At 41.1% G+C, this 15,325-nt stretch overlaps 1 protein-coding gene across 2 annotated transcripts; it reads right to left on the bottom strand.

Annotated features, from left to right (window-relative positions):
• Positions 1 to 448: 448 nt before the first annotated feature.
• Positions 449 to 9,893, bottom strand: HUS1 (HUS1 checkpoint clamp component). Of its 2 annotated transcripts, XM_082276920.1 has the most exons (8): positions 9,743 to 9,893; positions 9,345 to 9,472; positions 8,695 to 8,871; positions 7,345 to 7,452; positions 6,327 to 6,401; positions 4,356 to 4,455; positions 3,862 to 3,993; positions 449 to 3,039 (listed from the first exon to the last, which is right to left on the bottom strand). In XM_082276920.1, exons 1-8 carry the CDS (start codon positions 9,792 to 9,794, stop codon positions 2,957 to 2,959), a joined length of 855 nt encoding a protein of 284 aa, XP_082133046.1. In that variant the 5' UTR covers positions 9,795 to 9,893; the 3' UTR covers positions 449 to 2,956. The 2 variants fall into 2 exon arrangements, with proteins under 2 accessions (XP_082133046.1, XP_082133047.1); XM_082276921.1 differs by lacking the exon at positions 3,862 to 3,993.
• Between the last annotated feature and the right edge of the window lie 5,432 nt (positions 9,894 to 15,325).

Genomic DNA, 15,325 nt, shown 5'->3' with positions numbered 1-15,325 from the left:
GGTGATGGTACAGTATTTAGGCAAGTGAGGGTGTATTGTTCTAAGTCACTATCCTTTTGTTGTGTGCTGTGGATTACATGTATTACCTTGCTTATTTTTGTTCAGTGTGAGTTTATTGGTTTATTACATATATTGTCTTATTTTTATGTTGCTTTCATGTTCATAGTGAGTGATGCGCATGTTATCAAAAAAAACCCCAACAAAACAACACCACCCCAAAACAAACAAACAAACAAACAAATAAAAACCAAACAAAAAAAAACAAAGGGGGACTACAGCTCCTCAGGAACATTTTGATAATGCAATATTTACACTAAAGTTTTTGAAAGCAGATCAATAATTTTGATCCTCAGCAGAGCAAGCAATACTGGTCTGAAGATTTGACTGTATGAAACCAGTTTCTAAAAGGTTTTACATAAGAATCCAGAACTGTATGTGCAATGGCAAGGCCTAGCTGATCTACTAATCTAGGGGAGAAGGTACGTATGTGTTTTATTGCCAACAGGTCTAAAGTGGTTACCTGCTCGTCTGGACAAACATTGATCGCCTCTGAGAAAAAGAGGCTCAGTGAGAGGAAAAATGACCCAATCACCATCCAGCCCTCGTGGCCAAAGCAGGAGCAGAGGCAGGACTGCCAGGAACATGGCTGTGCCTGGAAGCTTATGGAGGCAGCCTGCCAACAGAGGCCTTGTGTCCTATGCACCCACCATCATGTTATTGTGTTCCTGCTGACCTTCTTCAGTTGTTCCCTGTTCCATGCCTCCAGAGAGACATTCAGTAATGTTAAAATCAGCATTTCCAACTAATGGACTCTCTCCTGCCTAAACAGCACAGCCCCTGTGCTCCAGCCATATGAGCTTTGGAACAGTATCCATTTACTTCCAAGTGCAGAAGCAGCAGCTCTCTCTGGGGACATTGGACACTATCCTTTTGTTTTCCTATCCTGTGGGTATCTTTGTCAGTAGCATGTTGTTCTTGATGGGTTTTTATTGATTGTGATCTGTATTTCATGTATCTTATCCTGTGACCAGCAGATGACCAGTAACCATCTTAATAATGGCTTTACAGGTGCAGACTCTTTTGGCATTAGGGTACATGAACCCTTGTCATAAGAAACAAAGAAAGGGGGAGATGTGGCATATAGGTAAAATCTTATAAAATGAAGGCCTTGCTGCCTTTGTAAATCATGGCTCAGGCCTATTACTTTAGCTAAGTAGAAGTACTGTGGGAAAGAGACATAGCTGAATTAGGGGTAGAAAAACATTCTGCATGACCACTGTGTGCTCACATTGTGGTGTACGGTGGTTGGTTGAATTATGCTTGTTATGCTTTATAACTATGTAAACAGATAACTGGCTAAGTGCTTAAAAAGGCCTGGTTTCTTGCCACCATCTTCAGTGTCAGTCTTTTGTGTCCACCATCACCCTGCTTTCCTGGGAATGGTTAAACACCTATGCTCATGGGAAGTAGTGAATGAATTCTGTATTTTCCTTTGCCTATTAAGCTGTCCTTCCCTCAACCCAAGAATTTTTTCACTTTTACCCCTTCCAATTCTCTCCCCCATCCCACCAGGTGTGAGTGAGTGAGCAGCTACTTACCAAGGTCAACTCACAACATAGGCAAAATGGGACTTTGCAAATGATAAAGATGCAAACCTCAGCATGTTGGAGGCAGTGGCTAGAAATATGACAACTGATAAGGCAATGTGCAGGGCAAGGAAGAGTAGGGAGGAACAAAGAGGGAGTAGGCAGAAAACCTATAACCACAGTCAGTCAATACACTTATCACTGCAAGTCTATTCTATCTTCTCACTGCCACTGCTTCTCCTTCAGCCTTCTCTTGACCATTTACATGAACAAAAGATTAATTGCTCCCTTAACGTCAATGTCCCTTGGAAAAAAAACCAACCAAAAACCCAGCACTTCTGACCATGACAAGTTACTTTCTAGAAGAAACTCCCAGTCACAATTGGCAGCATAGACTCAATCACCATTTCTAAAACAATCAAAGGCTATATGGAACATGCCAGGATAACAAATAAATCACACATGGAATAAGGAGGCAAAGACCTCAGAAAATAACCAGGAGGTAGAAGCAGGGGCAGTGCTCCCATGAGTGAAATTTAGTTGTGCTCTTGGCTGCTTGGCATGAGAGCCTAGATGCAATCTCATCATGTCTGACACCATGATGACACAAGTTGTACAATGTTTTCTAACTGGAAAGGGGAAAAAATGTGATCCACAGATAACTTGTTCTTTCTTTCACACCAACTGCTGTGCTCACGCATGTCCTCATATGATATTCATTCTGTACACAGGGATTTTCACGGCTAACATTAATAAAATTATCCAGACTCTTTTGCTCATCCTCTCAGGCCAAGAGTTAAACAAAGAGTAAGCACAAACAGAGTTGCTGATGTATATTGGAGCAAGTCTAATCAAAAGATTTCTACTGAAACAGAATTCAATTCCGTATCACTTCAGGAGGGCTGTGCACGCTCGTCCAGGCAAATACCAGTCTGGCAACCTTCCAGAAGGCTCTCTTGCTTCATGGAGCTGTGATAGCTTGCTCAATATTGCGTTGCTCAATACTGAATACACACAGCAGCAGCTCCAGAGATGGATTCTAACTTTAGTTTTTTTGAGGAGACTGAAGTATTTAATTGAGCAAGCTTTTGGGATGCTTGGAACTGTGGGTAAGCCAACTTTCAGTTTTGCTCCTCCTAAGAGCAAGATACTCCAATGCTCCCCAGTGTCTTTCATAGCATGTAACTCTGCACAAAAATGGCTGTCTAAAGGAGAAGTTATTTTGAATACTTTCATAAATATTGAAATAATGTCCATCTGATGGCTGCATCTAACAGTGTCTCATATCAAAATACTCCAGCAACTCAGGAAAGATTTCAGACTTCATGAAAGAGGCCTCAGGCTGGAAAATGACCAAGATTCCAAAACACTCAGGCAATTGCTGGAATAAAATACTGAAGTGAAACCTCCTCATGGAGCAAGATGAAGTGGACAATTCTTTTACGTACAATATCTGTAAAGAGAAAAAAAAAATTAAAACACAAATCCAGCTTAAAGCAGGAAAAATACTTAAAAATTACATCTTTTAAAGATGCCACCATAAGAACAATGCTTCCACCACTTCTGACAGAAGGAAAACTAGACAATTTAAATCCTTGAGGGTCTGTAAAGCATTAATAGTTTATGAAAGATGATGCCAAAAAGTAAATATATAGTGTATAGGTTTATAATGCTACACCCATTATTTAAATCTTCCTTGGGAAATTCTTAGCATCTGCACTAAACCATAAAAAACAGATGTTCTCAGGAAAAGCACACAGAGTTATAAAAATAGAATATAAACCCCTACATAGGCTTCTGCTAGAAAGGAAGTATTGTTTCTACGGGTAGAAACACTAGCTCTATAAAAAACATTTTAGTATTAGAATCAGGGTAAGAAAGCATCCAAAGGAAAAAAAACCAACCAAACAAAAGCCAGTAAATTCCAATTTCTCTGCTAGAAGCTAGAGGCTTTAAGACTTTCAAAAAATAGTATCTCAAAACAATAATAAAAATTAATAACAACTTCAAAACAGAGACAACAAGACAACACGCATGATTAGTGAGTCTGAGTATTCAGCTTGATACTTTTTAAAGTGCCTGACTTTTTTTATTTTTTCTTCCCCAAATGCCTAGGACATGAATCTTACTGCCTAAAGAGATTAGAAGTCCTTGGGTACTGTGAAAATAGTTGAGTTTCAAACAGACAAAACAGAAGATGTGGTATTCTGCTGAGACTAAGTATGGCAAACATCCCTACTTAACTGGAGCTCGCAAGCAGAGTTGTTGAACTTACTGCACAATGCTTTTGTAGGATTGACCTGCTGTCCAGCAAGCAGCTGCTGCAGCTTCTTGATGTCTATGCATGCTTCAGCCATACTTTCCAGATCTCTGCCTTGAGCAGAACTTTGACATCCATCCTCTGATGCTTAAAGTGTAAGGACACAACACTTAGTCCAAACATAAGCAGTAGTTTCAAAACCCATAAGGAGACACCTGAGAACTGCTGAAGCACTGAAACTCATATGGCTTGTTTTTCAGAAACAGCAGTGCAAGGAAAAGAAATCCCAGTTTTCCTACCAAACTGTCAAGAATAATGGAAGAGATTCCCCACCACCACCCCCATACATGAAACGGACATGCTATTGGCCACTTTTTCTTTTAAGATTTCATTTGAAGACTTCAAAGTACTTGAAGCTATTTTCTAAAGAATAAAAGGTAAGTACTGTTATAAGCAACACAAATAATGAGATCAGACAGACACAAGGGGTAACAAACAGGGAGACTTACCCCAGGGAGGATTTCCCAGGTCTTTAAAATGCGTTGTTACAGATACTAAGTCAGTTTCTATTTTCAAGTTCATTTCACCACTCAAGTTTGCTTCAATCACCTGCAATCAATCTCAATTTTAGGCAACCCACTTTCACACTGCAGAATTACAGAATACAGTTTGGTCTTGTTCAAATACAAGCTTCCAGGAGTACTTCAGTGCAGGTCAACCATACTTTCCGAACATGGTTTGAACATTTGAATGTTCAGCTACAAAATGCATTTGCCATCATTCCTGTGTGAATTACCCTAGACCAAACTTTCAGAAATTATGAAAATAAAGAAATGTAATTGCTCTCCAGTACTTTTAGAACAAGTATTAGCTTTGGGAAGTTCATGTGCTGAGGAAAAGGCTTCAGAAGTAAGTGACTGAAGCTGAAGAAATGCAAAGATTCCCGAATTTCCATTCAGTTATTCAACAAATAAAAAGGCACCTACACAGTCTATATTACACACACAGAAAATGGGATGCACCAAGAGCTGACAGTGCTGCTTTCAAGACTTTAAAATAGACAACAGCTGCATCAGATCAGTAACTCCAAGAAGGACTTTGAACTGATAGAAATCCTGGAAAAGTGCTAAAAGTTTTCAAATTCCATCCTGAAAGCTGGAAGGAGGAATTTGAAGGAAACTATATATGGTCTTACAAAATTTCCAAGCAGATCAAAGGATTCCTAAAGCACAACCAAGCACTTCATTTCTGTGATTAGACAAATTCTCAGTAATTAAAAAAAAAAAAAAAAGACTTGTATTGCAACCAGAATAGAACGGAGATGCCAAGCTCCCAAACAATGGACAAGTACTATCAGAAATTGCTTCTAAGCCCATTTTGCAGCACTGATCTTGACCACTTTTATTACCAGGATGCATTTAGCAAAGATAATTAATTGTGACACTTAATGCTTTTGTTCTCTAACAGCATGAAAGCAAGGCACTTAGTAAAGTTCAATCCTGTCATACAGCTATCCTATCCTGTGTGAGAAAAGATCCTCAGCTCTAGAAACAAAAGCACTGTGCTCAATTTTGCATAAGCATATCCACCAAGGACATGGGGGAAGGAAAGGACAGGAAGTAAAAACAGAGCCCCCCCAAAAAGTCGCACAAAGGAAAAGAGTTTGATGTGTATTTGCTGGATGACTGCCATTTGCAAAACTGCCAGTAACCCGGGGTAATCCCTCAATTCTTCCAAGTCTTGAAAAACTGAGACTGTTCTAATTTCAGGATTCTCAGTTAACAGAAAATTTCCTATTTATTAAAATGGGTAGGAACAGCATCAAACCCAAACTATTCCAAAGCTCTACTCTTACTTACTAACTTTCATGTCAGTCAATTCTGGTGACTGTGAGCAAAAACAACTAAATAAAAAACCAAACTCCTTTTCTGTCCAACTGCAGAGGGCTTCTTTCAATTAAAAGGCCCACTAGAACTCCAGAAATCCAGGGCAGACTGCAAACCAAACATGTCAGAGTCTAAAGCATAGTCTGACATCCTGGGGCTATTAGCAGAATTTCCTTTAAAGACTACATCAAGTTTACCTGAAGTTCATTCACAGACACCCAACACAACACTCATTTAATAGGCATTTCCATAATGAAATCACCTGGAAAGTCTTCAGCTAGCTTCCTGAAGTACTGTAATTTCTTACCAGCTATAAAGATGGCTTGTAGCACCACAATACCATGTTCTTTCATGGATTTAGTACAAAGAGCATAATTTTCTGAGAAGCTCAGGAAAAACTCTTCAGTGTAAATCCTAAAATAAATCCCATCATTCTCTTCAATCTTTACACAGCCTTCAGGTGCCTTGATTTCAAAGTCTAACTCATCTCAAAATAAGATAATGTGGCAGCACCAGTTTAGGCAACAGTGAAACATGTTATGTCCCTGATGAAATAACATCTGGAACGTAAATGCTTGAAGTGTCTGAACTTACAATGAAATTGCTGAGATTCTTCATTCTTTCCACAACACTCTTCATTGTTTTCAGCACTGGTAGGTAAATACTGACCTAGAAAGATGTAAGAAATGCATTTGAACAAGTATTTCAGATGTGATTGGGACACATTTATTTCTGCTTTCAATTCTGTCTTAGTTTGGACTGAGTTATCTCTGGCTTGCAGGGTGCACAATATCTATCTGAAATCAGCAAAGGTCTCAGGAACAGAGGAGCTCTTTCCCATCATACCAACAGGCCATCATTCTAGCAATTGTTCCAGACATAACATTCCAAGTGTCTGTTCAAAATAAAGTAGAGGCATATTTTGCAGATCAGACTCTCACATGAACATCTGTCATTGACTATTACTAAACAGTCAATTACTATAGCCAAAAAGGGAAGAACAAGACTCCCATGATACTGCAGTAATTTCTGGAACTGCAGCAGTGTAAATCTTAAATAAAAGAACAAAATACTTCAAGTTTCTTCTTGTATGTCTTCAGAATCTAAATACTCTTAGCTATAGATAACAGACATCCATAACCTCAAATAGGAGCACATTTGCACAAGGACCTTCCCTTGCAACTCTGCTAAAAGTCAAAATGAAAGGATATATAAAAATCAGGAGGAAACACATATCTTTAACTCTGCCAGACAGGCCATGAATTTCAGAAAGAACAGATTATTTGGGCCTTCTAGCAACTAAACAGCTGAAACAGCCTAAACCTGTGTGGTTTAGAGGTGCTCCAGACTAAAGCCATGCAAGTCTTTTACTCCTCCTTTCCTTTGCCATGAAGATCACAGAAGCAACTGGCAATCACCCACTCTGTTTTCATACGTTCTGAACTCCCTTGTCAAGATAGAAGCCATGTTCCATACTCCTCCAAAACTGTCACCTCCAGTCCTCCTTCTTTGCTTTCAACTCCTTTCCACACCCCACCAGTAGTACACTCTGTAGCAATACCACTCCACTTGCAAACTCCCCTTTCAGTAGGGAATATAAAAACAGGCTTACATCAAAGTCTGGCACACTGGGCTCTCTGAAGTCATTCCACATTCTTCTGGGAATAACTCCCACAGGAATGTCATGTGTCACAATCCTACTGCTGCTTGATAAGGATGGCTTGAGGGAAAAAAGAGGATGCTCTTGCAGTTAAACACAAGACTGGAATTCTAAATTTAAATCTTTCAGACCCACTCTGGGAAATGCTATAACTACATACCCCAGACACTCAGTTCCAGTTTTCCCTACGTCCCTATCAATATGCTTTTAAGTGGGCTTCCCTTTCGAATGACAAAGAGTTTGTGAGGTATCAGTCATTAGCGTATCTATAAACTATTCTTAGAGCTGAAGAGGTGAATCAGTGCGTAACAAATGGTTAGAAGTTTTTTTTGGTTGAGAAGAAGTTAAAAGTTGCTTGTTAGAAGAGTGGGGGTATGCGGTTAATGAGTTAATTGTTATTGCGATTGTACGGGTGTAATATTGCCATGTGCCCACTAGATGGTGACACCAGTGGGGGAAAGTAATGGGTCTACAGAAAGGAGGAGAATGTTCTAGAATGTTCTTAAGATGACTTAATAATCATGATGTAAACACTTTGGGGAATTATTGGTTAGGGGGCAAACCAATCACTCAACACCCCAGAGACTGACAGAATTGAACACCAATGAGGACCCTAACAACGAGCCATCAGAGGGAGGATCTGAGCCGCGCCAATCACAGCATCAAGAGAGACTATAAGAACGGCCCGGGGGCTCAGCCCCCGGGGGTCTTCCTGAGGAACCTGAGTCCAAGGGAACACCTGGTGCGACGCACTGTTTGTTTTTCTGGGTTGTTGAGTGGGACTTGGGCTTACTTCGAGTCTCCGCTCCTGGTTTTCTTTTTAATAAATGAGCAGACTTTTATTCCACCCAAAAAAGTCCAAGCCTCGTTTATAACAAGTGGAGTTAACAACAACAACAAAAAAATCAGAAGTCAGCATGCAGTATCAGGAAAACAAAAGGCAAAACACAGAGCCAAACAGTACACTGAAACCTCCTTCACCTAATAGCTTCAATGAAAAGAGAATAATCCACAGAAAATATAGAGGATGAAGAAATGGAGAAAAGTAGACATTAGAAAAAGTTGTTTCAATAACATAGCTGTCTTTCTTCCTCCACCTCTTCCTTGCCTTTTGGAAAATACAAAGCTGGTTCTGTGTACTACCAGCCATGATGGCAAGAAAGGCTAGTGAAATGGAAAATGGCACAATATTTCTTTAGTTTTCTAGAATTACAACAAATATTACCCTTTGATCTTAGGAAAAGCACTAAATTTTAAGATTTTTTTTCTTAATAATGAATATGAAAGCATGGTTGCACTTACTAGCTCCACAGCAACTCTGAGACAGGGACAGTGTTTATTAGTCAACTTGATCTTCACTGCCTTAGCACTCTGGGCAGTTTTTAATGCTCTTGACAGGTTCTCAGGCACCAACTCTAAATAGATTTCATTGTGCTCTGCAGCTACTCCTTCCATCTGAAATTCGTCGAAGAAATTCCCCTACAATTTTTGAAAGTTGGGAAATAAAGCAAACAAGAGGGGGCAGTTTTATTTATCAGACCTTAAGCTTAGAACTGCATGCGTACAGCAGAAACTTCCCTCTGCCTGGCGTCACCTGAGGAATCACAACAGGCTGCAGAACTATGAAGGCTCATTGCTTCAGTCTAAACAAATTAATGTCCTCCCCTAACACCTAATCAGTCCATTAGACAGTGAGTTATGCTGTCCTGTTTCCAGTTTTGGGCAGGCCCACGGGGCCAGCACACACTGAAGCTTTACACTGAAGTGACAATCAAGGTAAAGGGACTATCCAACCTGAAACACCTGTGCAACCAGACAGACCCTGAGAGGCCTGGCAGGTGAGGTCTACCTGACATCCCAAGTGAGGGCTACAAGAAACGCCCCGTACATCAAACCCAATTGCATGCTCTGGTTTTCAACAACATGTGGTTACTGAATTTCCCTGCACTTACCTGGCTCAGCTCACACCACATACTGGCACCTCCATTTGCTACTTTATCGGAGAGGATGAAATACAGCTTGCAGACAGTAAGGCGCAGGATGCAGCTCTTGGCTAACCTGGCGATTGTGTTAATTATACCTGCCGGAGGGAGGGAGGCGGACGTTACAGCGGTGATCTCTCCATACACCCCGGTCTCTACATGACAGGGGAAGAACCTTCAGCCTCTACAAACGCAGCTCGTGCTGCTGCGCAAACCCCTAAACGTGTCGGGGCGAATGAAAGCGCCTCATGCCACATCCTCCCAGGAAAGGCCTGCGGTCCTCACCTCCCCTCCTCTCTCCTTTGCCCGGGAAAGCCCAGCCGCTCAGCGAGGCACTGCCGGCCTTCAGCCTGCCCCGGCATACTCACGGCTGAAGTGGTTGAGGCAGGCGAGATCCACGATCTTAGCCCGAAATCGCATGCCGGCGCGGGCCCTCCCGGGCCCCTCGCCCGCTGCCACAGAAAGTGATCAGGGAGGAAGAAGCCTCCTACCGAGCAGCTCCGGGCGGGCAGCGCCCATTGCAGCCGACCCCGGATGCGCGGCGGGATTGGGCAGGGTCTGGCACAGGCGGGCCCTGCCAGACTTCCTTCCGCTGCGCTAGCGGTCCTCGCAATCAGGGCTGGAAAGCTTGGCTCGAAATGAAATGCCTCCCGGAACATACATGAAAATTCATCTGTATGGGTCCCAGCCCTGATGTCTCGAGGAATTTTCTTTTTCAAATCCAAGGGGGCCCTTACAGCAGACACCATCAGCTCCTGGCAGTGGGCAAGCCCCGACACTGGACCACATGACGCGGTGGTGAGGAAGGAAAGCAGCAGTCGTGTTAGAAAGTGGAGAGAACAGAGCTTTCTGACAGGCCCTTCCACTGCCCCATTGTTAGCCAGACCACCCAGAAGGGGCTGGGCGACCGAAAGTGCTTTGAGAAAGATTCTCTGTTAGACCGGGCACCTCATGTAGTCAGGCTCTCAGCTTAGTGCATGGTGTACAGGGGTTTATGCAAAGGTTGGAATAGTTCAAGGAAACACAAAGTGAAGGAAAACTTTGCTCTACCTGTCAGTGTGCAGCATGCCTGTTTCCTATAGAAGATGGTGTCCTTTGCCTTGATGGTTTTAGTTCCTTGCAGTCTTTCAAAACTACAGCATTTGCAGAGACAGTTTTCTAGTGGTGTTCTTTTTGGTCTGTCAGGATTGTCTGGTGTTCTTTTGTCACACTGCAAATTCCCCAGATCAGCTAAATTGCCTCTCTTACATTTAATTTTGAAATATTCTTGGGATGCTGCTCACATGCCTTGATGCTCTCATTCAATAAAGTCATTATGAAGAAAATTAAATAACCTTGGGTCTGCATAGTGACAGGTATAGCAACTGTTTCTGGAGAGGCTATTCTCTGCTTGTATTGCTCACAGGCTTTGTAAATTTTTTAGAAATAAGCTGAAGATTTTCCTGGAGAAACCAGTGCAGTAGGGTGTCACAAATTCTGATCTAGGATCCTGCCAACTATGCCAATTTGTCACAAATGTGGGGTTTAGGGTCACTCAAAGGATATTAGCAAGAGTGGGGTTAAAATACATTTATAAAAGTGTGACATAAAGTTCAATTGACAAGTTTCACTCTATCATGGATGAAACATAAAAAGAAAAATCAAAAATTAGAATAATTTTAGAGTGATTCATACAGACACCAAAGACAAAAAAGAGTAAGGAAGATTCTCCTGTTGAATCACAAAGTTCAGAGTATACCCTCTTGCTTTCTAAACTCCTGATAGAGCTTATGTGCAGGCTAGGTCCAGTCTTAGTTTCAGACTTGGACAATAGTTTTTCATTAAATATTGCTCCGTTAGCCTTTTGTTTTGTAAAACATGGCTGCAGGAGATAAGGCCCTGATGGTGTGAAATCCCACATATTACACTTTGCAGTTTAACACACTTTCCATCTTTCACATAGTTGCAGACTGCTTTTAGTGAAATGATTGCTATATGAAGTTTAAGTGGGATTTGCAGAAGGAAGGTTGATCTAATCCTTTTCAAGTTGTGGCATTCTGATACGTGTGGATTACAAAAGGTTTAACAGATCCACATCATTTGCCTTTTCTACCTTTGACTGTGGTTTCCTGAGAAAGCTGCTGTCATGGTCTGACTTAGAGGTACAAAGTGAATTTATTACTAACAAAGTCAGAAGAGGATAATGAGAAGTAAAATAAGCCCTTAAAAACACCTTTTCTTCCCACAGCCCCTCTCTCCTTCCCACTGACAGTACAGGGAGACAGGGCATGGGGGTTTTTGGTCAGTTCGTCACCCGAGATCTTCTGCTGCTGCTCAGGGGAGGAGTCCTTCCCCTGTGAGACCATGGGGTCCCTCCCACGGGAGACAGTTCTCTGTGAACTTCTCCAACGTGGATCCAATCTCACAGGCAGCAGTCCCCCCAAAACTGCTGCAGTGTGAGTCCCTCCCACGGGCAAACAGTCCTCCCAAAACTGCTGTGGCGTGGGTCACTCTTCACGGGGTGCAGTTCCCCCAGCCTGGAAGCAGGGGCCCCCTCTCTCCACTGGGTCTTCCACTGGATCATACCTCCTCCAGGCATCCACACACTCCGGTGTGAGCACCTCCCCCACAAGCTGCGGGTGGATCTCTGCATCCCCCATGGCCTGCAGAGGAATCTCAACTCCGGCTCCTGGAGCACCTCCTCCCCATCCTTCTTCATTGACCTTGGTGTCCCCATGTTGTTTCCCTCACATGTTCTCACCTCCTCCTCTTCTCTAGCTGGAATTAAAACTGCGTCCCTTTGTTTTGATTTTCTTCTTAAATATGTTGTCACAGAGGCATCACCAACATCTCTAAATGGCCCAGCTTTGGCATGTCCCTCTTCAGAGCTATCAGGGATTGGCTCTGCCAGACATGGTGGAAGTTTCTAGCAGCATCTCACAGAAGCCACCTCTGTGGCCCCCCCACTACCAAAAACCAGGCCATGCAAAATGAACACAGCTGGACAGAAGTTTGTTCTCTAGCTTGTTTTCTACATAGGGTCTGTTTTTAACAATGCTTTATAACCTCTGAAGATTAAGCCACAATGAGAAGACAGACTTTATGTATACAAAAAATTTCCATTGCTTTCCCTAAATAATAAAGAATGGGGAATTAATAACCAAGATGGGCATCAGAAATAAATAGTTATATGCTACATATACACACAGAAGTCTGCAAAAAAAAGACTTTATATTGCTCTGTGCTCTCATCACAGTTGACTGACAGGCTCTACTTCGGGGGCTCAGGCCAGGCAGGAGCCATTTTTTACTACAGCTGTAGGAGATAAGGCAGATTGACAGAGATTCAGTTCTCTATCCATACTGGCTTAAAAGAGAAGTGCTAGAGTATATCACATTGACAGCATATATGAACAGCTTTGTGAAGGAGCCTTGATATGGCAGAGCAGCACTGACAGAGTACGAAACTGTCACAGCAGTTGTACCCCTCTACTCCTAATAACTCAGAACCTCTGTGCTGTCTGTAGATCTTCACAGCCTGTCACCCTCTTGCTTGTGACACTGTTATATCCATTGTCAACTTTTAGGCCTAGTAAGTCCTGCTGCCACACAATTACTTGTGATCAAAGCCAATTTCTTCTGCAGTGTTTGCTTGGTTGATGTATTTTTTCCAATTTTTTCTATTAGTTATTTACATAATACATGGATTGTACATGCATTTGAAATCATGAGTTCTATGTTTTTAAGCCCATCTAAACAACTTAAAAGTATACTTATTTAGGAAAGAAGGCATTCACACTCCTTAGGTTGCTTGGTGGAGAGACAAAGGAAATGAAAAATCTGAGAATGTCAACTCTGAGAACCAGAGGGACACTGAACGTATCATCACAGAAAATGAATAGGTACTAGAACGGGCCCTTTCCCTGTATAACAGTTTTATCTGTACTACTAAGACCTTTCCACATTAATTTGATCTATGAGTGGGTATTACTGTAACTGATCATTTAGCTTGAAAAGTCTGTGTGATTTGATCCCAGTCTGCTGAAGCTCAGCTCTGAACAGGTCTGTATCACTGGACTGAAGAAGTAGTAAAATAGCATTAAGGGGTTTTTTTGGCTGTTATGGAAAACTTCAGTATTTTTACATAAATTAATTGAAACTGACCATAATGTATATCTAGATGTTAAGCTTAATCAGTGTTTTCAACTTGAAACTGTACACTTAATAAAACACACCTTTCTCACACACTGTTTCAAAGTTGTTAGTGAAAACTCCTATGTTAAATGGTGCTTTGAGCAAGAAAAGTATAGTACAACATAAGCCTACACAGGCCACAAAATAATGATCAGATTCAAAATACTGTCTTTAACACATTTTTTAATGATATGGTTAATGGATCCATTGCAATGCATCACAAATTAAAAAGATAGTAATTTAGATATGGAAAAACATAAAAAGTGAGAAAGAAATAAGAATAAAACACGTTATTTTCTATCATCATCTACACCAAACTGGAACTGAAGTTGTTTTGACTATATGGAAAATCACAAGAAACTGTTTTGAGTTAAATGAAATAATTTTACATAAAACAAGTTGTGTGTATTTTATTAAAATAAAATTCCCTTCAGAATTCTTAGAGAGGAAGGGTTTGCTCCTCTTTGTACCTTCATGGCTAAGTAATTCACATTCATTTTCAGTTCATGGACCTTGTTTATACGCTGCCTACATGCTGTTTTGCTTTTTGGGTTTAATGGTAGAGTGAGAGAATCACATAAAACCTCTAGTGGGAAATCCTGCCAGCTTGCAGAGAAAATGTACCAAATGAGAAAATAATATGCCAGATCTACAGACAGGCTGATTGCCTAAGAAGCATCTGTCTCTATTTTTACTCATGTTTATTGAAAAGAAGGGGCATATGGATGGCCAAAAAGACTCATCATTTTTTTAACATATGTAGGGATCATGTCTTCATCCAAGACTTGCTTTTGGGGCAATATTCTAGCAGTTATGAAGTTGGCTACTAATACTGAAGCATAGAAGCAGTGAGCAATTTGTCCCTAGCATACTGTGATTAAAAAAACACCCCCAAACAAAACCCAAACAGGTTACTGCCTGTGCATTCAGTAATGAATCTACCATCATCAAAAGCTTTCTGGAGACAGGCTTGTGACTGTATGTGAAGCCCAAGGAGACAAGTTGTGCCAAGTACTGGACTTTCTCCTACTTGGTGCTTAAACCATGTCAGAATTCATTCTCCTCTAGTCAAAGCATGGCAACAAGATGCAGATTTTATTTAGAAAACAGAGGCCATTTTAGTAGCAAACATTTAGACATCTCTAGGGTGATGTGGCAGCTGAAGGAATTGGAGCCATCTGAGACTAAAATTCAAAATAATCAAAACCCAGGCCACTTGCATAAATAGTTCCCATATTTTCTTTCTAACTCCCATTAGCTACCTATTTGTTTCATTAAGCTTCAGAATGTTTTTTTCAAAATTTCAACTCAAATAGTCCAAAAAGGAATTTCATAAAGCAAGTTGCATTAAATTGAGTGTAATAGGTTGGCTCAGAAATCCCAAAATCATTAGCCTTTCATGAATTTATAAACCCCTGAAACAAGGTTCAGAATTTTGCAAATTTAGACTTCAGCCTATTCCGGCCAGTAACAATGTCATTACAAAGCCTGTCTCTGAATAAATCCTTCCTGCTAATTTGTCGGTCTTTTGAGAGTAGTCTCTGACTTGTCTTGAAGTGAAAAATTATGTATAGTGGGAAGAATGTGAGCTAAATGGTGATACTCCAAAGTGTTCTAGCCACCTAATTTCAGCTTCTTTGTAACAAATCTTTAAGTTTTCTTGATTGGTTTCCATTCATCCATGTGGTTTCATCAATTAAAGCAGAGTAGAGCATGTAATTCATTAGTCATTTCAAACTGGAAAACTTGCAACTGCTTTGGTCTTACTCTAGTGTCCAG

Source organism: Coloeus monedula (genome assembly GCF_965178545.1).
Source record: "Coloeus monedula genome assembly, chromosome: 1".
NCBI classification, from domain to species: Eukaryota; Metazoa; Chordata; class Aves; order Passeriformes; family Corvidae; genus Coloeus; species Coloeus monedula.
The sequence above is the reverse complement of the archived record's forward strand: the minus strand, read 5'-3'. Positions and strand labels throughout refer to the sequence as shown.